The sequence below is a fragment of the Carassius auratus genome, unplaced genomic scaffold (assembly GCF_003368295.1).
Source record: "Carassius auratus strain Wakin unplaced genomic scaffold, ASM336829v1 scaf_tig00016666, whole genome shotgun sequence".
Classification (NCBI taxonomy): Eukaryota; Metazoa; Chordata; class Actinopteri; order Cypriniformes; family Cyprinidae; genus Carassius; species Carassius auratus.
In genome coordinates, this window is record NW_020524699.1 from 46,147 (window position 1) to 71,407 (window position 25,261).

At 35.4% G+C, this 25,261-nt stretch overlaps 2 protein-coding genes across 2 annotated transcripts; one reads left to right on the forward strand and one right to left on the reverse strand.

Annotated features, from left to right (window-relative positions):
- Window positions 1-1,025: 1,025 nt before the first annotated feature.
- LOC113075271 (CD109 antigen-like) lies at window positions 1,026-21,724 on the reverse strand. The gene is made up of 33 exons (XM_026247966.1): window positions 21,654-21,724; window positions 21,087-21,253; window positions 20,539-20,567; window positions 20,185-20,421; window positions 18,781-18,906; window positions 18,553-18,592; window positions 18,391-18,472; window positions 18,219-18,312; window positions 17,631-17,763; window positions 17,406-17,515; window positions 16,323-16,598; window positions 16,107-16,205; window positions 15,973-16,035; window positions 15,196-15,372; window positions 14,066-14,218; window positions 13,574-13,663; window positions 13,400-13,469; window positions 11,833-11,938; window positions 11,050-11,164; window positions 10,849-10,962; window positions 8,160-8,378; window positions 7,339-7,480; window positions 7,073-7,249; window positions 6,905-6,986; window positions 6,579-6,807; window positions 6,311-6,482; window positions 5,922-6,112; window positions 4,318-4,476; window positions 3,284-3,349; window positions 2,670-2,806; window positions 1,737-1,893; window positions 1,487-1,589; window positions 1,026-1,389 (listed from the first exon to the last, which is right to left on the reverse strand). Exons 1-33 carry the CDS (start codon window positions 21,722-21,724, stop codon window positions 1,193-1,195), a joined length of 4,383 nt encoding a protein of 1,460 aa, XP_026103751.1. The 3' UTR covers window positions 1,026-1,192.
- Window positions 21,725-22,376: 652 nt separating this feature from the next.
- LOC113075269 (N-alpha-acetyltransferase 20) lies at window positions 22,377-24,725 on the forward strand. The gene is made up of 6 exons (XM_026247964.1): window positions 22,377-22,498; window positions 22,979-23,003; window positions 23,101-23,191; window positions 23,752-23,887; window positions 24,087-24,232; window positions 24,404-24,725. The coding sequence occupies exons 1-6, from the start codon at window positions 22,446-22,448 to the stop codon at window positions 24,487-24,489; spliced, it is 537 nt and encodes a 178-aa protein (XP_026103749.1). The 5' UTR covers window positions 22,377-22,445; the 3' UTR covers window positions 24,490-24,725.
- Window positions 24,726-25,261: the final 536 nt, after the last annotated feature.

A 25,261-nucleotide genomic window follows, 5' to 3' on the forward strand; every position in this document is an offset into this window, starting at 1 on the left:
AAAACAAAACAGAAAATATATATAAATTTTTTTGCCTATAATAGAGTACCGGCACCTATTTTGGGCCACTTAAAGACCTGAATGATTCCATTTCAGGATTCTTCTAAATGGTTCCAATTACTGAACTCAGTTATATCTCAAAGTTAGAAATAGTCTATTTTGCAAAAAAAAAAAAAAAAAAAAAATTAAATAAATTTAAAAAAAAAAAATTACAGGGGGCTTATACAATCCAAACTTTTTAATGTACTATATGGCAAATCAGTTACAATTTCTTACTAAATGGATATACATTTATTCAGATAATGACGCTTGTATGGATTATGAACAATATGATTGTGATGAAATTAAATCATGTAATTAAAGAATGTATGAAAAACAAATAATGTTGAAGTAGAATCTTGTTTCCCTCTATCAAAACACTATCATAAGAACAAAAGTACCCAAAATATTATTTTTCCAAATTGCATATCTGTTACTCAAAACAAATCAATGATAATCTTGTAAATTCTGGATTTATTTTTAATCTTAATTTTTAAGGCCCTATATGGTTCAGTGCCAGAGACAATGTGGCTCCATGTACAAACTCTTAAATTTGACCAATTTTCAATGATCAAAAATCACCTTGCATACAGCTTATACTTATCGTTTTTAAAGGGGAATGTCTGAAGAACAAAGAATGTTAAACATAAATATCAAACAAACAAACAAAAGTTGCAGCTTATGAGATCCAAAAAGACACAAACATGTTTACTACTAGAAAATGTGTAATTGCGGTAGATAACAGCTTTATGCAGTGGATTATTATAATGTTGACGGAATGCAGAATCACAGTGTTCACATTTAAAAAGTTCATTTATCAGTTTTGATCCTGACCTTCATTTACTATATTAATAAAAAAAATAAAAAAAAAACTCTAAAAATAAAAGCATATTCAATCATTAATTAACTAATTAAAATAATTGTGATATTAATCAATAATTTAATAATGAATTTGATTTAATCATTTATTTTTAATTGAACTGTCATGAATGAAATGGAATCATTAATTGTTGCACTGAACTAAATGCACCAATTTTCATACATAAAATTTACACAGAATTTACAGAACCATTTTTTAAACAATTTACACATATATTTTGCTTGTGTTATTGTGTAACTGATTACAATGGTTTTGATGTAGGGAAAAAAAACACTAGTTGTAGATTGACAGGAGGATGATAAGAGCTGTGGTCAAACTTAGAGCCAGAAGTGGATGTTGGTTAACAGACGTCGTCCGGTCAGTCATCCAGATGTCTTGAACCTCACACTGAGTGCAATCCGGCCCACATAGTGAACACACAGACATGTCCCGTCTCGTCTCAGATGTGTAGGACCGGACTGTCCTCCGTCCTGCAGAAGATAAGTGAAAGAAACAAGGAGCTTGGAGCACATACTGGAGCCTAAAAATGCATTAGAGAATCTGGAGCTATCATTTAAAGAGTCTTACGGGGCTCATAGTAATCGTAGATCATGACCACAGCATCTTGGACACTGGTCACCTTAAATTCCCGGATGGTGGATATTTTACTGCAGCTTTCCTCTGTGGTCACCTGTGATGAGAGGAAAGACAATGAGACTGGACACACAGAAGGAACACAAAAACAATGAACCAAATAATCCATCATCAGCACAAAAACAGACTTAGCACACAATACTGTAATATTGATTAAATACTGTAAGAGCTAAGAGGAACTCACTGTGTCTAAATAAAGTATAACTCGTCCTGACGGTGTCTCTACTCGTCTGACTATATCATTTAGCTGGACACCGTTCTGGGCCAAACTGAACCCCGAGAGTAAACCCACGTCCAGTATGGCCATCCCCGTCTGTCTCAGGCCCTGGTTCTCCCTCAGCCTTAAAAAAAAACAGCAAAAATACTGCTTTCAAACAGATTTCTAAAGAAAAGCGATTGCTCACAGTGACCCCAAAAAGTATTTGGACACTTAAAAATGTTTGTATTTCATGATTTGCATCAGTTATCCAAAATGTAATGTAATATTTGTGAGATATACTGTAGAACATGCATATTTTTAGGAATTGGTTTCTTGATAATCAACAATGTGGACACTGATTTTACATTTTATCATCCATAATGAGACTACTTTATATTATTTATTGTGTATTTTTTTTAAATTACTACTTAACTATTGTTATTATATGCATTCTGTATTGTACTTTTTTGTATGAATGTCCTTTAATATATAAATAACAATAAACATCCACAAAGTTTGCCAACCAGAAACTGTCACAGACTTTTTGTCTTTTTTTTTTTTTTTTTAAGAATATGTTTTCTGTCTCATACTTCATTTTTGATTAGTTTTTTTATATTGAATTGTGCACTTGCTATATTTGGTTTAAAATTAATGCCATTTGTTTTGATATTTTGTTATATAATACAAATATTTATATATTTTTATTATTACCATTTTGGTTTGAAAATAAGATATTAAACAACATATTGTTGATATATTTTATTTTATATATTTTTCTAATTTATATTATTATATGTTTAATGTGATTTTTATTTGTATTAGTTTATTAATTAACCATAATCCAGCAGCCCTATTATTTTGTAAACTTTTTAATCACATATTTTGGTGTTGATGAAATCATTTAACTCAGCCTCTCACCTGAAACATATGTTAAGGTTTACACTGAACTGGCGATCATCCATTACGTCTATATACAAATAAAAGGCCTCGTCCGTGTGAATGTCACGCCGTCTGAGCGATGTTCTCAGGTTCATCACGTTGTAGAACACACTAAGCTGAAACAGTAAGAGAAAATCAATATTACTCTAATAAGTCTTTGGGATTTTTGTCCTCATTTCATAACCAAATTAGCAATCACAACTTGAAATGAGATCATCTCTGCTTTTCTGACTCTTCTGCTGAACAGAGATCTGGATGCTGTTTCTTCAGTGAGGTCCTTCAAAGCAGCTCAAGATGTTGCTGGTGTCTCACTGATGAGGAAAACCACCTGGGCCGGTTTATGTGCTTCATGGCGAGCAATCAAAGGTATAATTACACACTGGACTGAGAAAGTATCTCTTTTTATCTTTATGGGGATTTCAGTTGTTATTCGCATCTGTTGCACCTTCATAACCTGCTTTCATTGGTAATACCTTGCTAACTGACAGGTTTGCAATGGAGATGTTAGCTTGGTCTAATGTGTTAATATTTTTTGCAGCAGTACAAACCAATGCATTTCAGGACAAATTCTCAAGGAGGGAGTTTAGACGTACCTGAAAAAGAGCAAAGCCTTTACCCTCAGCCACCACCTCAATATCAACCTCCTTTACTGCTTCAATCTGTAGAGACAAACCCAACATACAGTAAGCCTGTGTCACTTAGCAGATCTTCACACATTACTAGAGCTTCACAAACACTTAACTGCAGTCAGAACTTTGATAAGAAACCACACATATGCCGTTTAATGCTTCATGTTAGGAGTTACACACTGTTGTTTAGAAATATGGGGAATACAATTTTTAATAATTATTTTATGCTCACAAAAGCATTTATTTGATCAAAGATACAGTAAAGACACATACAGTATACAGGAGAAATATTGTTACAATTGAAAATAACTGTTTTCGATTGTAATATATTTTAAAATACAATATATTCCTGTCATGTCAAAGCTGAATTTTCACTGATTCAATAATAAAACCACATGATGTAAACACTGTGCGTGTTCATATGATTTTATTGTGCGAGAACTAACCTTTTCTTTGTGAAATTTGACTACTTAAAAATTACCATGACAGCCCTTAAAACGATTTTACAGCTCAAATAATAGAGGTTTTAACTGAAGAATTCATGTGTTTTTATAAAATTATATGCTTCGCATTTGTGCTTTTACAATAAGATTGTTCATTAAGCTTGTTAATCTTAATGCATTTATTTGATCGAAAGTACAGTAAAAACTGTAAAATTACATTATAATAATATACAGATTATATTATATTCATATATTTTAAAATGTAATGTATTTTTGTGATGCAAAGCTGGATTTTCAGCATCAAGAAACATTTCTTATTATTATCAATGTTGAAAGCAGTTCTGCTTAATACTTTTGGTGGAAATGGTGATGCATTTTTCAGGCTTCGTTGACGAATAGAAAGTTCAAAAGAACAGCATTTATTTGATTTGTAAGTATTTTGTAGCATTGTCTTTACTCTAGCATTCGTTTCTTTAAAAAAAAAAAAAAAAAACCCTGCTGACCCCAATCTTTTGAACAGACGTGTGTCTCTAGAGCAGTGTATTATATACATACGGGCAGGTCTTGGCTCTGTTGGAGCAGGTAGTTGTCTCTGTCTATGTTGAATGTGGCGGCAGCACCGGAGGCACGGTTCACAGTGATGCTGAGATCTATGGACTCTGCGCTGCTGAAGGTAGCGTAGATCGACAGCGCATGCAACGCCATCACTGTATCCTGACGATAAAGACAAACAAAACTGAGCAAAGATATTTTTAATAAAGCTTTAAGGGCATTCAAAAAAAAAAAAAAGTGGGAAAAGCATGTATCATTTTTGGCAGATGTTCTAATCTCTGCGTCAGTGACAGGTGTCTGTGCATCTGTGTCACAGAAACACTCTCAATTCAATCACCCGCCGCCTGGAATCCAACACTGCACATGTGCGGAGCAGAGACACAGATCCTTTAATCTTTCCACACTCCGCCAGGACTCGTTTGTTGTGTCAAAGCGAGGGGCTTCAACATGAGAGTAGAGCTTTATCAAAGCTCACGTCCTGGAAACTGCTAGTTATCATTGAGGTAAGTGTTCATGACTGATCGCAGAGCCAAATCTCCAGGATAACAGTAAAATAGATAAAAGTACATTTTCTTGTCTCGCCTCAATGGCCTTTGGCACAGCTCGATTTCCAACTGAAACATTTGCATGCCAACAAATTCACCCCCTGAATCAATGGAATAGATCATAGATGTTTGTAATCATCAACAGTGGAAACTAGTCAGTGTTAAACCCTGCTGACTGCAAGGACCCTGTGGTTGAAGGAATTTCACAGGTTCATTTGTGGTGTAATTTGATTAGCTTTTTTGTTTGTGTGTTTGATCCTTCTTTTCTTTAAAAAAAAAAAGAATAAGAAGCTTTGTTACAGCTTTGTTACAAGGAAAGTAAATGGGCCCAATCCATATACGTATAATATTGTTTCAATAATAAAACCATAAGATGTAAACAATGTGTGTTAACAATGTTTATAATTATGAAATTATGATTTAAATCACTTTACAGCCCAAATAATAGATGCATTTTAAGAAGAAGTAAGTGTTTTTATGAAATTATCCACTTCATATTTCTACTTTTAAATCCTCTAAACATTGACCCCATTCACTTCCATTGTAAGTGCCTGGCTGTTTTGCCTTTTTTTTTTCCTTTCCTTTTTTTTTTTAAAGAGAAATTAACAAAATAAAATGTGGAATTAGTCAAGATTATTTCTGGGGATAATCAACATTATGATACAAATGATATAGATGGAGCGTAACTTCTATTGAACATGTAATATTCCTGTAATATTGTGAAATACTATTACAGTTCAAAAAACATTTTTTTCTATTTGAATATCATTAAAAAATGTATTTATTTCTGTGATATAAAGCTGTATTTTCAGCATCATTGCTCCAGTCTTCAGTGTCACATGATCTTCAGAAATCAGTCTAATATACTGATTTGCTGCTCTAGAAATATTTCTGATTATTTCCAATGCTTCATATTTGTGTAACTATTAAGCCAGTGTTTTAAATGTTGACATTCGTCTCAGGAGCCTGAATGCCTTTAAGTGCCTTTTAGTCAGCCATTCTGTCCCGTTTAAACTGTTTCTATTGTCTCTCTCGTGAGATGATTGTCTGTTTGATATGTACCTGAGTGGATCCGTATCCCCCTAGATGGTTTCTTTGCTTACTGAGCCACTTCACCAGAGTGAATCCTTCATCCATTAGCTGGAGTCTGTGCATGGCGAGCAGTACGTAGGCCGACATCTCAATATCTGATGAACTTGGCTGCCAGGAACCATACAGGACATTGGCTGGAGATCTCCAGGTTGGCACTCCATCTGAAAGACCCAGGTACAACATCACCACCCAACTATTATAAACACATTTACTGTGCCAGGTACGACGCTCGTCCATAACACTACAGCTGCTCGCCACACTGTGTGGATTTAAAGGAAAGTTGCAGGTTATTTTTTACAGCTTCGTGTGTGTGTTTCACATGTTTCACATCTGTGGCGTGCTGTCCAGAAGATATTTACCAACAACTAGTGCTCTGTTCAACAGCTCAGTGAGGGCAGATGGAGCAGCGGTGCTGTTGGCCAGAGACAGAGCATAGGTGACTACAGACAGACTGTAGTTACTGGAGATTCCCTGAGCCAGTCGAGACGTCAGGTAACTCACGCCAGAAGAGATGCTGCCTTCATATGCATTCTACCACAGACACAAACAGATAGTCTTCAATTAATCCATCCATCCTTTCTACGTTCGATCAATCCATCTACCATTCAATCATTCAGTCTGAGTCACCCTGTATTCAGCGTCCTCCAGAAGCGCTATGAGGACATACGCTGTGAGAGACACCGGCCCATCCTGTCCTCCCTGGAGCTCTGTGTGGATGACCCGACCCGGCTCGTTGAACGAACCGTCAGCGTTCTGATGAACCAGCAGCCAATATGCTGTCCTATTCATCACCATCGGCTCAATGGAAATGAAGTCCTGAGCCTGGAGGAAACACCTGAGCACGAACGCTGACAGCCTGAAGATCATAAAACACACCACCAATATTCAATATGGTAAATGCTAGTTTTACTCCAAATCAGAATTTATGCTGGAATGTGTTTATTTGTGTTTACCATGTGCTGCCAGAATCATCACTGTCTCCAAAAGCACTGAAGGAGCCATCAACCCTTTGGTAAGAAAGCTCACGTTCATAAGCTGCAACCAAACATATGATATATTATATGACAACTTGGGGACATTTGCTTCTTGTGCTATAGCATTATAAGACTCCACACGCTTACCATCCATCATGTAGCTCAAAGCTTTGTTTCTGGTCTGTTCATCGCTCTGCTTCGTGCTTCTCATGTACTGGAGAACATAAATATTCGGAGCAAAATGGATCATGTTCTGCTCACCACAACCATAAGGCATCTCAATGAGAGAGTCTAGATTGTTAATGGACGGGCCCAGAATGTCACCTTCAACACAGACAGATATAGAGGATAGATGTTTTCACTCAGTCTGATGAAGTCCTCTTACAATAGAAATACAGAGTGAGGACACCCACCCACAGCAGACACACTGGCCCTTTGACTGTCAGGAACCACATTTGGAGGAAAACTAAACGACATTGTCCTGGACAGCGTTTTCTGCTTCAGTTGAAACTCCAGAAACAAGGTTTGAGTGAACGACTGCTCCAGTCCCTCTGGCTAGAGAAAAATCATTCATCACCATCAACATCCAACAAAAATAACAACAAATGTTTAGCGGGATTTTTCACTTTCCCAGCTGTTGCACATGTTGTACACTGCACATTGTTGGAGTCGGTTTAATTTGTTTAAAACAAAAATGGATTTGGATTACAGATTTGGTTTGCTGTAATAAATAGAATCATGAAGAATGAGGGGAAAAAAGCTAAAATATCCAGATGCATTGTCATGAATATACATACATACATACATATATATATATATATATATATATATATATATATATATATATCAAATACATCAAAACTGTCAACATGTTAAAATAAATAATTATTTAATTAATAAGTTAATAAATAATTCTTCTTAAATAAACATCTTGAATTTATTTAAATAAAAACTGATTTTCCATTAATGTAAGAAATATAGAATTATAAAAAATGAGGAAAAAGCTACAAATGTACATATGCATTGCAGTCGTTTAATTTGAGTTGATAATTTACATTGAGTTTGATAATTTGCTTGAGTTGAAAATGTAATAATAATGTCAAAATACATAAATAAATGCATGAATAAAAAAAAAAAAATACTAATCTCAAAACAAAATGGATTTCCATTATGCAAAATAGGCCAAAGGTTTTCTTTTAAATTTGGGGTGATATATTACACTGAAATGAATCACCTTGACAAGAACCGTCTTGTAGACCCAGTCTGAAGAGTAGATGGACGTGGCTTTGACAGAGATGGGAATCTCTCCCAGCGCTGTGGCTCTGATGGGGAACAGAAGTGTTGTGATGTTGTTACTAAACACTGAGGCTTTCCTCACGTTGTCCAAAGAAAATCCTCCATTGTCTGGTGACACAAACTCAAACATCGAACTTTCTGCAACCACCACCATCACCTGTGATGGGTAAAGACAAGAAGAGAGCTTCAGGTCAATTGTAATGTAGCTGACTCCAATTCACAAATCAACTTCAAATTAAATTCACAGAACAGTTTGCTTTTGTTTATTTGTATTTCCAGGGTTTAATGCTGTGAGCTGGTGTCCTGACATTTTTTCCTATCTGTCAGATTTTCCTACCCAGGTTACTTAGCATGCGCACATCAATATCGCGTCCTTTTTCTCATGCTAAACAATGATATTTAATGTATCTGCATCAGTGCTTTAAGTGGGCCGGTACGCAATAGCTCTTGAGCGTACTGCCACCTCTCCATGCGCCCAGAACGTGCTTTTAGCGTACCGGTACGTTCATTTGGACATCTGCTTTAATAGAGGTTTTAATCCTTTGCCTGCGCTGCCGCTTTTCAGAACGCCCTTCACAATGCACGCTTCCTAATTCTTCCTAGTTCGGAGCAGGTTCGCAAATCATTTGAATCATTTCGGGAGTTCGGAGCGGGATTGCAAATCATTTGAATCAGTTCGGGGGTTCGTAGCGGGTTTGCGAATCATTTGAATCAGTTCGGAAGTTCAAAGCGGGTTCGCGAATCATTTGAGTCAGTTTGGTGATCACGAATCATTTGAATCAGTTCGGGAGTTCGTAGCGGGTTCGCGAATAATTTTATCAGTTCAGGAGTTCAAAGCGGATTCGCAAATCATTTGAGTTAGTTTGGGGAACGCGAATCATTTGAATCAGTTCGGGAGTTCGTAGCGGGTTCGCGAATCATTTGAGTCAGTTCGGAAGTTCAAAGCGGGTTCGCGAATCATTTTAGTCCGTTTGGGAATCGCGAATCAATTAAGTCAGTTCGGGAGGTCGTATCGGGTTCGCGAATCATTTGAGTCAGTTCGGGAGTTCAAAGCGGGTTTGCGAATAATTTGAGTCAGTTTGGGGATCGCGAATTATTTGAATCAGTTCGCGAGTTCGGAGTGGGATCACGAATCATTTGAGTCAGTTCGGGAGTTCAAAGCGGATTCGCGAATCATTTGAGTCAGTTTGGGGATCGCGAATCATTGAGTCAGTTTGGAAGTTTGAATGCAGTAGCTCTTTCTAAGGGTATTTTTTCAAAATCCTTTTGCACATTTTATTTATGTTCAGTATTTCTCTATAGCTCAAGAAAATCCACAAACTAATAAAAGGGTTTATTATTAAGGTGGCCTGTTGACTGCCCTTCAATATAGTTGTTGTTACCTCAGGGAATGAGAGGAGTCATCACAAAAAAAAAAAAAAAAAAAGGCTATACTACAGTACCGGCACCTCTTTTGGGCCACTTAAAGCACTGATCTGCATTACTGTAAGGGTAAGGGGGTTGGGGTAGGTGTAGACTTTAATAAAAACGCAATCTAATAGGTAGAAAACAATATTTATTGTTGGTTTCCTATAGCTGTATGCCTTCTAGCTACAACCACGAATATAACACATAATTACTGTATTTGTAATGTAAGGGTAGGTTTAGGGTTGTGGTAGGTGTAGATGTTAATAAACCATAACTTTACAGTAGTATTTTTCGTTGTCGAATTACTACCCACTGTTTTAGTGGGAGGTAGGACAAATCGACAGAACACCGGTGCTTTGTTCAAATAACTAACACAAAGTTTAACAGTTTCAGCAGTAGTAATGATTCACCCAAAAATGAATAATGTACTCAACCTCAGGCCATCCAAGATGCAGAAGATTTTGTTTCTTTTTGGAACAGATTTGGAGAAATGTAGCATCACATCCTTTGCTCGTCAATGGATGCTCTGCAGTGAATGGGTGCCATCAGAACGAGAGTCCAAACAGCTGATAAAAACATCACAATAATCCAGACTCCAGTTCATCATGTGAAGTGAAAAGCTGAGTTTTTATACGAAACACATAAACTTTAAAATATTTTTTTAATGTCAAACTGTTCTGGTTAAAAAGTGCTCTACTTTTAATGTTGCTTTCCCTAATTAAATATGTTGTCTTGTCTGAATTAGAAGAGAAATGTGCACAGATCTAGTACTGTTTACATGCCAAAACACTTCTAAACAAATATGTAGGTGGATTTTGATGTGAGAGAACAATAAGGGATGGACTTCTTTACTGGAGGAAGCGTTATTATTGATTATAGATTATAGTATTTTTTTTCGTACAATTATGCAGCTTTTAACAAGATGTTAACTGATGAACTGGAGTGGTGTGGAAGACTTGTGGATGTTTTTATCGGCTGGTTGGACTCTCGTTCTGAGTCTGACGGCACCCATTCACTGCAGAGCATCCACCGGTGAGTGAGTATTGCAATGCTACCTTTATCAAAATCTGTTTCTATGAAGAAACAAACTTATCTTAATCTTGGATGGCCCTAGGGTGAGTACATTTTCAGCAAGGTTTCATTGTAGGGTGAACTATTACTTTAACAAACACTAATAAATGTGTTTTCCTGTATCAGTTAATCAAAGTTCAGAAACTAACCTCCAAATCTACATCCATATAGTTGAATAAATTGACTTCCAGCAGTAGCAGTTCTCCACGGATCAGGAATGCCGGGAGATTCAGTAACACAAAGAAATCTCGGAACACAGTCAGCTGGGAAAGAAACTCTCTTTTAATAATCAGTATCTCTATTATATATATTAATATTCAGTGATGAGTAAACTGTACATGGTAAATCACCTCTGCAGGAGCGCTGATGCCCAAACCCAGATTCTCTGACATCACGATGGCAAAGGCCACCCAAGAGGTCAAGCTGTCCGGCACAGTGAACTGGAAGGAATCCGAGACAGAATTACTGCAATGTAAGAAATAAAAACAGACACAATTTAGTAAATTGCTGACATTAAATTAATGTAGATAGAAGCTCAGATAATTCTTAGGGAGGGTGGGGGGTGTTGAGAAGTAGAGGACAATACTTTGATTAAGCAAGGATGCATTCCATTGATCAAATGTGACATTAAAGATATTTCTAATACTTCAAAAATTTATTTAAAATAAATGCTGTTCTTTTTTAACTTTCTACTCATCAAGGTGTTCTGGGAAAAATGTATCGTGGCTTACATAAAAATATGAATCAGCACAACTGTTTTCAATATTGATAATAATCAGAAATGTTTCTTGAGCAGCAAATCAGCATATAAGTATGTCTTATCTTTAAAAAACAATGGGTAAAAAATAGAACTTTTGAACAGTAATGAATAACTTAAGCATTAAAGTCAAATAAAATTGAGATCTCTGACTGTTGGTTAAAGACTAATGGCATATATTTGTTGAGATCTCTTGTGAAACTCTAGAGGAGATGTATGTGAAGTTACTGGGGTCTCAGGGGAAAAAAATCAGTAGGAGACTAAAACAAAGTTGTTTGGCTCATTGTTGTCTAGGAGAAACAACTTGGATATTAAAGAGATCTCATTTATGAATTCTTGTTTTTTCCTACTTAAAGTCGGCAAGTTCTCCTCATACCTCACATTAGCATCCAGCCAGATCCAGGTTTCAGGAAAATCTTTTCGCTTTCTTGGTTCCTGAAGAGCCTCGCTGTTCAGCTGATTCAGATAGTCTTCCGTCCCTGCTGTGGAATATATGAGCTTCGATGAGAGAAGGATTATGAAATGCAAGACATTAAAGGCAAAACCATTGTTTTTTCATGTACTGGTAAATTTTGCATTACATTTCTTATTTTCAGAACTACATATTTTAGTGTTTATTTATTTATTTCTACTGTGTCATTAGCTTACAGACATTGTAGGAATACTCAATATATATTATGAAGAATATAGTAAAGATGTCTCTTATGCTTAATTTTTTTTTATCAAAAATAAGATGGTAAAACAGCAATATTGTGAAATATTATTACAAGTTAAAATAACTGTTTTCAGTTTCAACATATTTTAAAATCTAATTTATTTCTGCGACCAAAGCTGTATTTTCAGCATCATTACTCCAGTCTTCAGTGTCACATGATCTTCAGAAATTAGTCTAATATACTGATTTGCTTCTTAAGAAATATTTCTGATTATTATCAATGCTGATTCAGTTATAATGCATGCCAGAAATCATTCAGGAGCACTTACATTCATCAAACTGTTCGGTTTTATATATATATATATATATATATATATATATATATATATATATATATATATATATATATATATATATATATATATATATATATATATAAAATCTTTTTTCTGGCTGTTGACAGCATTTTCTGATTAATGGAGTGATAAAAAAGATATTCAAAATACCCTGTTAAAGCTGCGGTAGGGAACTTTTGACGCTCTAGCGGTTAATAAACAGAACTGCTTGCGTCTTGCGGAAGAACATTGTAGCCGGAACTACTTCTCTCTGTTTATGTCTATGAAGAATCACAAAGGTACTGGGTTACTCCGCCGCGGTGCCCCCGAAGCAATCTAAAATAGTCCGAATATAAACACTTATTATAGGTGCACCCTAGTGATTCAGGACAAGCTAAAAACACGGTTTGGAAAATGGATTCATGGTGTACTCGCTTATTATATACATTTTTCTACATTTTGAACACAAACAAAGTTACGGACCGCAGCTCTGATTGATTATTTTTTAACGGGAGCGATGTATTTTCTGCAAATGGCAATAGGACACTGGGAGGAGCCAGAGGAGCTTGATTTTTTCACAGATTATTTTTTTTTTTTTTACAAAAGTTCCCTACAGCACCTTTAAATCAGCAAAATGAAACAAAAAGGTATTTAAAACTGGCTTTAGTCAATGTTCAGAATTCTTTTCTGGAAATTAGTGCATATTTAATTATATAATAGCTTATTTGCATATTTAAACATATCTTTTCATTCTAAATTTTATGTCAATGTACTGTGATTATTAAGCAAAGGAGTATGATAATATCTATTAGTTAAAAATTGCACGGTGTTCACCTCGTCTCGAGGAAATGTGACTGCAAAACCTGCCAACGTGATGTTGCTCTTTTTAAATTGGTTGCCAGGTCGTTACTAGGTGGTTGCTAAAGTGTTCTGATTGGTTGCAGGAGACTTACGGAATGCAGGTATAAACTGATCAATTTCCTGATTCAGCGTGGCATCAGTCAGAACCGTGACGCCGCACGTCTGCAGAATACAACAATAACCATAAACCCTTGTGAACAAATGATACGAGTTCTGTTCCTGAGATTAAAATCAAGCATCAGATGACACTCATGTATCTGATCTACCGTGAATATGGAATACGGATCTCCCATTTTCATGCTGCTGTAATCCGTATGGCTCATCTCTCTGCTATATGACAGAAATTCTTCCAGCACCTGAAAAACACACACAGAAGCTCATGTTGCTGATCTTAGGTTAGTTCGGATCAGTTTTTGTGATGCCAGACATCATGTGAATAGAACAAGCTGCTGTTTGGCGATCACAAATTCTGCGTTGAAATTTGTTCACCTAGTTCTGACAAACAGAGCTCCTCTCAGTTTCTTTCTTTTGTCTAAAAGTGAAACGCAGGCGTGGTGTCGGCATTTGGTTACATAGGATGCCCAGTTAAAGATACCGTGTGCTCTTTGTGTGGGTGAAACAATCGTCTGAAAATCTCAAAGAAGATTTCCCACACTTTAAAACACACACTGAACAAGATAAGAAATCAGGTGAGAAACTCGGGAAACAAAGGCTCGGTGTTGATGACACGATCTAGAATCTGTATGAGACCATGTTACCGTCTTCTCTGTGATGCCATTGTCTTTGCTGGAGTCTAATGCTGCTTTGTCCACCACCAGAATTCCCAGCAGAGATCCGGCCTCGGATACAGACACGGAGAGAGAGACAGAATCTGCTGGTTCAGCATGATCCTGACTCCAGCTCACAGATACCTGCAATTGAGATCAAGGATCAATTATTATTAGAATATATATATATATAATCTACACACTGTAATAAAAATTTGTTTCACTTTTAATGTGATTCAATTATTTTATGGTTCTTCTGTAATTCTGTGGTGCTGATTATTATTGTACTATACATTTTCACATTGCATCAATATTTTGGTAAATATTTAAGTCAGGTAAGTCATTAATTATGAAACTCTGGTTTAGTACAGATATGTTTCTGTACAAATTTTGCACTAAGTTTAAAGATATTTTGCTAACATTCTGTAATATTCTAGTGCTTTCTGGAACATTCCAGAACACTGCAGGACTATTAGACTGTTAAACTGTTGTTAGCTCAGTTTAATGCATGTACCATGTTATTTTTATGCATGAGTAAGTAGCTTGAGTAAGTTGTCAACATTTTATTCATAAAGAAATATAAAAAATAAAAGTGAAACAAAACATAATACATTTTATAAAACCTTAATATTTTACAGATTAGTAAAACAGTTAATCTGTAATGCCAAATAAATATTTTATTTTTTAGATGGCTGATTTTCATCAAAATATCAGAAATATGACTCAATAATATAATATAAAAATGGTACATTTGCATGAACAAATTAATTAAGTATAATTAAAATATAATAAAAAATGTCAATTTAAATATAAATTTATTTTATTACATCATTTATTTATTTATTTATTATTTTTAGCAAACATTCTTTATCAGCATTGGTGTCATCAGTTTGAATAGTTTTTAGCTCAATGTCTTAATATTGCCATATTTAGGAATAAAACAGGATAATTAATGAGAAAATCCATCAGGAAGATTAACCAGCATTATCACAAACAATTAATTTAGAAATTAAATCACATCACATTTATACATTTCCATCCTGATCTTATGTTATATTTCCAAACATATATATATTTATATATATATATATATACGTGAGTATCATTTGATGAGCTCTTACTGTGTTTTGCAGGACTTGTGTGAAAGTAACTTGCAGCGCATCATTCACGATCTCTCCGTCTGGAAGCGTGTGGTACACCACCACACAAGCCTCTGGAGTCCAAGAGTGATCCGTGTTCAGACTGAAGGAGGAGGAATGTACCGTCCCAGCATCCAACACCCGACCGCGGGACATCACCTGCATCAATACAGTGTCCCAATGGCTTATACTTTAAACCATACGTTCTACTTAACCTGATCAAAAAAGCACTCATAAGTTCAAATAATCCCATTTAATAGAATCAATTTAAATTTAGTTTTGTACTGGACTTAATCACATTATTTTAAATCAAACACATTTTAAATGTCTGATTTAAACAATATCTAATTAAAATATTATTAAGATTTACATTTTAATATTTATTCTTATGTAAAATAATACATTTGCAGGTTCCCATTATTCACAATTACATGAAATGGACTGGTAACACTTTAGAACAGGTAACACCTATTAGTTGCTTATTAGCATGCATATTACTAGAATATTAGCCATGTATTAGTGCTAATTAAGAACATATTAATGCCTTGTTCTACTTGACCTTATTCTACATCCCTAATCTTACCTACTACTTCAAAATGGTTGTTTGAACTTTCCAAATTCTGACTGGTTGATTGATTGATTGATTGGTTGATTGGTTGACAAATGGAGGTTTCTCATACAGGGTTGATCAGTATTGGCTCAATAGTTAAATCTTTGTCTTAAAAATGGATGAAGTATCGCTTTATTCAAAATACTTACAAGGTAGTGAAATTCTGCCAGATTAAAATTGTTCTCCAAAGTCAAATACAGCGGCTGTCCAACCTGCAAAAGTCACTCTGTCAGTGAAATCAAAAATAATGTGAAATAAGATGAAATTCAAACAGCCTGAGTACCTGAGGCTCACTGTCTCTGTGAAGCTGTATGTAGGAACTGCTTGGTGAAGAATAACTCCTGTAGAGCTGAAGACCCTGGACTGCATCTTTAAACCGAGCCTGAAAGCAAAGTTAGGAGGAAGGGATGTCAAGTGCCAAGCTTCATCCCAGTTGACATGCTTCTACTATGCATATTGGATATCAAGGCAGTGGAAAGTGTGGATGAAGTGTTTACACCTGTATATCGAGTGTGGCAACGCTGTCAGAGAGGTGAATCTGGAAAGACATCACGCCATCAGCAGTGACAGGAAGATTCATATCTTCGACTGGAATATCGGAAATGGAAGAGAAGCTGGATGTTGGTGTGTTGTTCATCATGCGAGGTGCCATGGATTCATTGTTGTTCCACGTCCACGTCCAGGGGCTGGACTCGCTCTGGGTCACCTCCAGCTGCACACTTCTTCTCTGCTCTTCAGCTGTCAGTGGCCGGCTGTCATAGGTGCTTAACTTCAGCTTAAAAAAGAAAAAATACAGGGGAAAAAATTTTAAATGAAGGATGAATCCATTGGTCATGATAGGTCATGTCTAGGTCATATATTTCACAAAAATTAAACATATAAAGTATATAAAATAATGAAAACAAATCAATAAAAAAAAGAAAATACAACTTTATTGTTCTCTTTTTTAGAATAGAGAATTCACCCCATTACTTCATTTAAATAAGGCCTGTTCCTTAGAACCATTCAGATTTTTGCATAGTGACATTATTTCCATAACAAAAAAATATATATAAATACACATATATATATACATATGTAACCCCTCTCTCCCGGGTCCTAACTAGCGCGTCTCTTGAGATCGGGGAGTTAGGTTTACCTGCACAGCACTACTCGCTGGCCTCACATACATACACACATACACACACACACACACACACACACACACATACACACATACACACACACACACATAGTGTTCTTGGAGGGGTTTTAGCGTGTTGCTCCAATAGCTAAGGTTTTCTGAGTGGGTTTACAGTCAATAAAATGTAATTCTATGTTATGTAAATTTACAATATTCATAAATATTGAATATTGCAGCTGATTTTACTAAAAGATAATTACAGCAGTTTTGTGTAATAAAGTAAAATATAACTGCATTACAGCAATGACACATAGACACATCACACAATTTTGGTTGATTGTCATGAAAATAATAAAATATATATATATATTTTTTTTTATTTTGGAATGAAACATGACTTAATGATTCACCCAGTTTACCCCAAATATGGACTGAAAAGTACTGTTAATCAGTCTCTACCTGAGCAGTGAAGGTCATGGAGGGTTTTATGATCTGTGGATGCTGCAGAAACTCCAGGGTGTATTTATTCATCACAATAGAAACCCGTGCGCTGCTGTTGTAGGTTAACCCTACAGACAGAGAAATAAAAACTGAAAGGACATCTCAATTTGTGTATTCATTTGAAAGCAGCTTAGTTCATGTTATTAATGTTTGATAGCCATGTACAGGAAGGATGGAACGCACCTGTAACATCTGTGACATCCACACTAATGTCCACGTATTCACTGGGCCCATATCCATCATAATATGAGTATGTGTGGTCACCTAACCGTTTGGAGTACGGCACATCAAACGTGATAGCAGCAGAACCGTCGATCTACACCAGAGATAATGAGTCGGATTAACGGTTAACAAAATGTTGACTTTAAATTCAATGCATGGGGTTTCACATAGGTACCAGTCAGTCACTAAATCAGCCTTTTTAACCAAAAGAAAGACATCGTATAAAACAGCTTCTGAAAAATATGACACTTAACAATGCATTTACCTCAGGAACGTTATGCAGTGTTCAGAGTTCATTAGTTAGCTATACAACACCAGGGGGCACTTACTGTTAATTATCTATGTTTGTCTGAATAATTCTTTTATGACATGATTTCCTGAAAAGAATTGAGTTGTAGGCTATAGAAACATTTATGAAAATAAATAGTAATTTATATAATAACTTTCAGAATTAGAGAGAAAACAAAGCTATCAGTATCAGTCTCAGCTGAGAAATGTAGTAATGGTGTATCGTTAGTTTCAAGATGATTCTCCTGAAACTGGACTCACTGTTTCTTTGAGTTGGTAATGCTTATTGAGCCCATTGAAAAAGTGGAAATATGTGACAGACATCATCCCACGGACAGGCTTCCCATAAAAGTATCTGAAAACAGAGGGAAAAGTATTAATTTTGTTTTTCTTTTGAGTTTTCTATTTACTACTGTTCAGGACAAACGCTCACTTGGCTGTGACCGTCCCGGACAGTGTGTCTTCATAATGCAGGACGGAGGGGACGTCCACGTTCACCTCGAATTTAGGCAGCGCTGTAAACACATGATGTTAAAGACTGCTGTCTTGACAAAACATAGATCATAAAAGATATGCGGCATATGTGAAACCTCACCATAGTAGTCCACAGTGAACTCTCTCTCTTGTACAACATCCTGCATAAATACAAAAAAAGAAGTGTGGGAATTGTGTAAAGAGCATCAATTACATGTCAAAGTTGTATAGTTTAGGGGGTATTTAGGGGGGTTTAAACAGTCTGATGTGTAATTTTCATGTTTGCTAAAATATTGTTTCTGCAAAATAGGCCAAAACTTCAAAAAAGACAACTTTCCACTCAACTCACATTGCTTCCAGCTACAATTTTCCACGGGCCGAGCGGCGGGTTCTGAGAGAGGTTCAGCTCTTTCGAAACAACCCCTAGAAAGCCATCGACAGACAGCCACTGGCGAATCATATTCCCCTTGGGATCCTGTTCACATTTAAAACACACAAAAAACAGTCCATCCATTTCATGAGGACACTGCTGATGTATCTGTTCATTTCCTCACAGTGGTGCTAAAATAACAATTTTAAGATGTTCAGTCACTTTTGACTGCCAAGGAGTATAAGAACATATTAATGTTGTCTCTGATTTAAACTGAAAGATTAGGTTTACTTAGGGATAAGCAGATGTATGTGTGAGGAAATATATATTGTTAAAAATAAATAAATAAATAGCAGCACATGAGAACAGTTCCAGTATCTGTTTTGATTTACATGTTAGGCTACTACTGGCTTTACTGTCAGGGATTTATTTTTCTAGCCGACTGATGCCATATAATCATTTATTTATTTAAAAAAAAAATATTACTAGGGCTGTCAATTTAACGTTAATTAAATTTATTCATTAAGGAAATATTATAAATATTATAAAGCCACAGCAGAACTGCTGTGTGTCTCCAATCAACACACCGATGTTTCTTTTCTGAATGAATCATTTTGAACAAATCAGTTGAACAATGATTCAAAGGCATTTATGTCATTCCTGAATGAAACAGAAACTAATTGAATGAATGAATGAATGACTCAAAGACTGACTCACAAAGACATTTACCGCCACCTGCTGGCAGTTATAGTTTAATGTAAAAACCTTTTTTTTTAGCTTAGTATAATTTTTAAAAGAAATATTAATTCATTCATTTATAAATAAACAACATTTAAGATAATAAAATAACATTTAAGGGATAGGTCACACAAAGACAAAATTTCTGTAGTCACTTACTGTCATTTCAAACTTGTATGACTTACTTTTGTGGAACAGAATAGAAGATATTTGGAAAAATGGTTACCAATTACTTTCAATATATGAACAAAAAATACTGAAATGTTTCTCAAATTATATTTAGTTATGTTAAAGCTAAATGCTTATGTTTAATAAATTTTGTGCTGAATCAAATAAAAAAATAAAATAATTATAAAGCTACTTTTTGTAATATTTACATGATATTTTTCTCATTTAACCCAATGATGGCTTTAAATGATCTTCTGTGCGTATTTTCAAAGTCAAATGTAATTTGTGATCAACTTTAATCATTTAATTAAGATAACAAATTTTAATCGACTGACAGCCCTTATTAATACACATATTTTGCATTTAAGATATGTGTCATGTGACCATTTTATAAAAGCAATAAGCCCCATGAAGCTGCGGCTTACACTAAATTTAGAACAGCTGAGCTGTTTAACGCCAAACTCTCAAGACACCCACCCTGATGAAGATATCGATCTGACCCTTGGATGGCTTTCCTTCAGGTGTAACCGATACAACCCGAAATTTCACCGTCTGCCCTGGCTGGTAGTTGTTCTTGTCGGTCTGGATAAAGATGGACATGCACTTGGGGCTGAAGACCATTGTGGTGGAGTTAGAAAACACTTGATTAGCTCCAACAAACCCCTTGACATTCAGCTGATATGGATGCACGTAACTCATGGCATCAGAAAAGACCTGCGGAGGGGAAACAACACACAGTAAACTCTGCAACTCTGTACTGTACTGGTTTTCAGTCAGTTCATTTATTGTATTTAGAAATACATTCATGGAAATGAGAGTCTTGATACTCACAGGCGGAAGAGCCAGCAGTCTGGTAGAGCCTTTAAAATGAATACAGAGCAGACATGAATACTTGTTTGAACAAGGTGGAGTTGTATATTATATAAAATCATATGTACATTTCATAGGTCATTTTAATAAGGTCACTTTTCCAGTTAGACAGTGTGATTTAGAATGTAAATGCTCTGTTAGACAAATAATTTGTTTAGGATTTAAGAAATTGCATTGCATTGCATCTCGGGCTAAATTAATACATTTTAATATATTTTAATAATTTCTGAACTTCAGAAACTGCAAGGAGATTTTAAGAAATAATTCAATACTGATTTTCTACATATATCAGCTTTTCAATGATTAATTGTTCCGTACTGAAACATAACATTAGATAAACTAAGAGAAAGAAATTTGGAGTTCACAAAAAAAAAAACTAACCTATATGCTGGTTTGGTCAAGCTAACATAATAAATGTTTTGCATATATGTATAGGAGATATACAAATGTGGGATGAGCCAGATGGTTATTCAGTGCAATGCAATAAAATAATAATAATGTTGATTTACCTGCTGGGACAGTGCTCTCTGTTTGGGCCACACTGCTGTGTCCATGGATGAGTTCAACCGTGACTTTGATGGGATACTCTGCCAGAACGGTGACTGATAAAGTGGTCGGAACGCCACAGCGCAGGACTTCTGAGACAGATATGAGATAGGAGGGATTCTGTGCTGGGCTGAAATTAGAAAATGTCTTATTTTTCATAGCATTATAATAGAGACACATTAAAAAATGCATCAAAGACTCCTGAAAAAATATGAAGCAGCACAACTGTTGATAATAAGAAATGCTTCTTGCACAGCAAATCAGTATTTTAGAATGATTTCTGAAGGATCACGTGACACCTAAGACTGGATTCAGCTTTAACTCACAGATTTAAATAAAATGTTCAAATGTATTAAAATTGAAAACAGCTATTTTCACCATATAATAGTTTTTGCTGTATTTTCAAACAAATAAAAGTGTCTTCTTTTATTTTATTTTACCAACCCTAAATCGTTGTACAGTAGTCTGTCATAAATTATAAAGTCTTGAAGCATTTTTTATTTTAAGTACAAATTATACCTTGTTATTACCTTGGTGAGGTTAGAGTTCCACTGCAGAGTAGTAAACATCCCAGGACCCCAAAAACTTGAAGCCACTCCATTTGCAGGTGTGACGCTCCAGTGAATGTACTGTTACTGTTACTGAACTACTGAGACTAACACATGCTTTTAAAGAGCCATCCAACACCTGATCCCACATCACTCCACCTACACACCTGAGACAATAAAAGGCCATTCTCTGCACAAGAAAGGGACCTTTATAAAGACATGTTTGAGAAAAACTAACAAAGAAAAGAAAAAACAATTAATGAGTCTTAAACAAATGAAACTGTAATGAAATGTGAAGAATACATTCAGGTAAAGCTGTGTACGGTGTCTAAAAATACTGCTGCACTCAACTATTAATATACAGTTTTGTGCTGTTTTCATAAACAATAAAATTTCTTTATTTTTATTTATTCATTTTTAATTAGCCTTTGTTTTGTTTTGTAAACAAATTTTAATATATATATGTAATATAAAAGTGATTTAATTATTTTCATATTTTAATTTAATTCAAACAAATATTAGTGAATACATTATTATTAAAAGTATTATTTATTAAATCAGCAGTGTGTCATCTGAAATTTTTAGATTCAGTCCTTAGCCACTCAAATGCTCCGCTCGATCGCCTAAACATATTGGATTAAATAAATAAATCCGCCGGTGTATTTCTCCATCGAGCCGACAGATGCCGCTGTTTAAAAATACAACGAAACGTCACGTGTGTGACGTAGAGGTGAGAGGTCAGAGCGTCGCCCTGCGCAGTGCGCACACGGGAGAATGACAACATTAAGAGCTTTCACGTGCGATGATCTGTTTAAATTCAACAATATGTGAGTTATAGAATGAAATACAATATATATAATAACGAAAAAAGTACTTTAGAATTGAATGTGTCTGACGATAATACGATAGTATTAACAATCAGCCACCTTCACCGGTGCAAGGCATGTTAGATGTTCATTCAGATCCTATTCAACATACAGATATTCATCAATATAAATTATAAAGAACAAGTAAGGAGTTTTATTTATGTATTGTCATGTATCATAGTATTTTACTGTACTCGGGATTTTCTTCCACTCTGAATCATTTATATCATTTAACTGTGTATTATCTACATGTTGAACATGATCTGGATAAACATGTAGTGATATCGTAGTTTTACCTCTATAAATGTTAATAATCATTCTATCAATAGTGTGTTAGAACACTGTAATATGAAAAAAAAAAAAGGTTTGTTTCTATATGCTGCTCATCATATATGAGATTGTGATAATATTTACATTAACGTGTGTATTATTATCCCACAGTAATCTGGACCCCTTGACAGAAACTGTATCCTTTAAAACACACCACAAAATGACCAAATATGAATTAGTCTGGCACTGTTATATATATTTATTAAAAAACTTAACTTGAATTAATTGGACAGTATGGAATTCCTTTCTATCTTCAGTATTTGGCTCATTGGCCGGAGTATTTCATAGTAGCAGAGGCTCCAGGCGGTGAACTGATGGGCTACAGTGAGTTAAACATGTCTCTTTCTCATCTCTGTCACTTTGTAGCTCAAAGTGCATGTAAAGGATCAAAATTAAGACATTGTTTACTTACTTTGATGTCATTACAAACCTATATGACTTACTTTCTTCTGGGGAATCTAGAAAGACATTTATACATTAGAAATCTGACATGTTCCGTGCAAAACAAGATTACATTGTGGGGAAAAAAAATTATGGATTTATGTTTAAAAAGGGGATGGACTGAATAACAAGAGGGATTGATGATGTCATCTGAAAAGACAAGTTGTTTCAGAGGCAGAACAAATTATTAATAAAATATAAAATAAAAGAGACAGAAGCTGCAGTTGTAAGTTGGGTGGCCGACCCTAGCTCTACCCCTGCTTAAGTGCATTAAATATTTGTAATATGTTAAACTGTAAAAATTAAGTGCACGTGTAAACGTCTTAATTTTGACAGCGCAACTAGAAACAGTTATTTAAAACAGTAACTAGCAACATTTGGATTTGGTGTAAAACTGTCTGACAGGAGTATTTATAACCTGTATGTTAATGGTCATCCTGTAGTCATGGGAAAGGCAGAGGGGTCCGTCGCTAGAGAGGAGTGGCACGGGCACGTCACCGCTCTCTCTGTGGCCCCCGAGTTCAGACGACTGGGTCTGGCTGCCAAACTCATGGAGATGTTAGAGGAGATCTCAGAAAGGTGCAAGTTACATTGTGTTGTAGCATTCCTTATTTGAAATGTCCTATCTGTTAAATAAATGCATGTAAAAATGAAAACAGGCAGAACTGTATAATCTGAAATCATATTATCAGCCATAATATTACTAGAAATATAAGTATTGGCCACAGTATCTGTGCATCCTTACACTAAATGAGCTGTTTGTTTGGGTTTTATTTAGGAAGGGTGGATTCTTTGTGGATCTCTTTGTGCGAGTTTCCAATCAAGTTGCTGTGAATATGTACAAACAGCTCGGCTACAGCGTGTACCGAACCGTTATAGAGTATTACTCGGCCAGTAACGGTGAACCTGATGAAGATGCATATGGTGGGTTTGGGTTATTCACTTATTACACTACTGTTCAACATTTTTTGGTTTGGTTATTACCTGGAAAACAATAAAATGAGACTTGAATCACGGCAAAGTCTTCTGCAAGCTAAACTCACATTTCTTCAGAAAAAGTACAAATCTTATTTTACCATTCTTTCGTTTTGACAGATATGAGAAAAGCTTTATCCAGAGACACAGAGAAGAAATCTATAATCCCGCTTCCACACCCCGTCCGACCAGAAGATATTGAATAACATTAACATGTGGCTCTCTGAAAGCAACCTTCAACTGGGAAAACAGACATTAGATTTTTTTGGTCACAATGTTGGAGAGCCACCGCTTTGAATGAATTGGGTTAATAATTATAATTCTACTGAGTTAATAAACCAAAATCTTATGGACTAGTTACATTAAATAACAAAGTTTAATGCAAACACCTGGCGTATTTGTCTTTTTTAATAAAATATAAAAGGCTTTTGTGCAGGTTGAACATTTGTCTCGTTGTTTTCCCTGTAACAGTGCAAAGGCGGTCCAAATAAGGCAGGAAACACCATATTGACATAATTATAATAAACTTGTGTCATAGCATATGTCCATGCACAGCTTCAGTAAATCATTTCCATTAACACAGACTACCGTATTTTTCGGACTATAAGTCGCACCTGAGTACAAGTCGCAACAGCCCAAAAATACGTCATGATGAGGAAAAAAACATATATAAGTCGCACTGGACTAGAAGTCGCATTTATTTAGAACCAAGAACAAGAGAAAACATTACCATCTACAGCCACGAGAGGGCGCTCTGTGTTTTCAGTGTAGACTACAGGAGCACTGAGCAGCATAGAGCGCCCTCTCGAGGCTGGAGACGGTAATGTTTTCTATTGGTTCATTTATCTTGGTTCATGTCAAATTAATTTTGATAAGTCGCACCTGACTATAAGTCGCAGGACCAGCCAAACTATGAAAAAAAGTGTTGACTTATAGTCCGGAAAATACGGTATGTGTCTGCATTCGTACTGTATCAGT

Coding starts and splice junctions, on each gene's coding strand:
- LOC113075269 (XM_026247964.1), top strand. CDS start 22,446: ATGACAACATTAAGAGCTTTCACGTGCGATGATCTGTTTAAATTCAAC. Junction 23,192..23,751: donor CGGTGAACTGATGGGCTACA/GTGAGTTAAACA, acceptor GTCATCCTGTAG/TCATGGGAAAGGCAGAGGGG. Junction 24,233..24,403: donor ACCTGATGAAGATGCATATG/GTGGGTTTGGGT, acceptor TCGTTTTGACAG/ATATGAGAAAAGCTTTATCC.
- LOC113075271 (XM_026247966.1), bottom strand. CDS start 21,724: ATGGAGTGGCTTCAAGTTTTTGGGGTCCTGGGATGTTTACTACTCTGC. Junction 13,664..14,065: donor ATGGCATCACAGAGAAGACG/GTAACATGGTCT, acceptor TGTGTTTTTCAG/GTGCTGGAAGAATTTCTGTC. Junction 1,894..2,669: donor AACCTTAACATATGTTTCAG/GTGAGAGGCTGA, acceptor TTTTTTTTTAAG/GCTGAGGGAGAACCAGGGCC.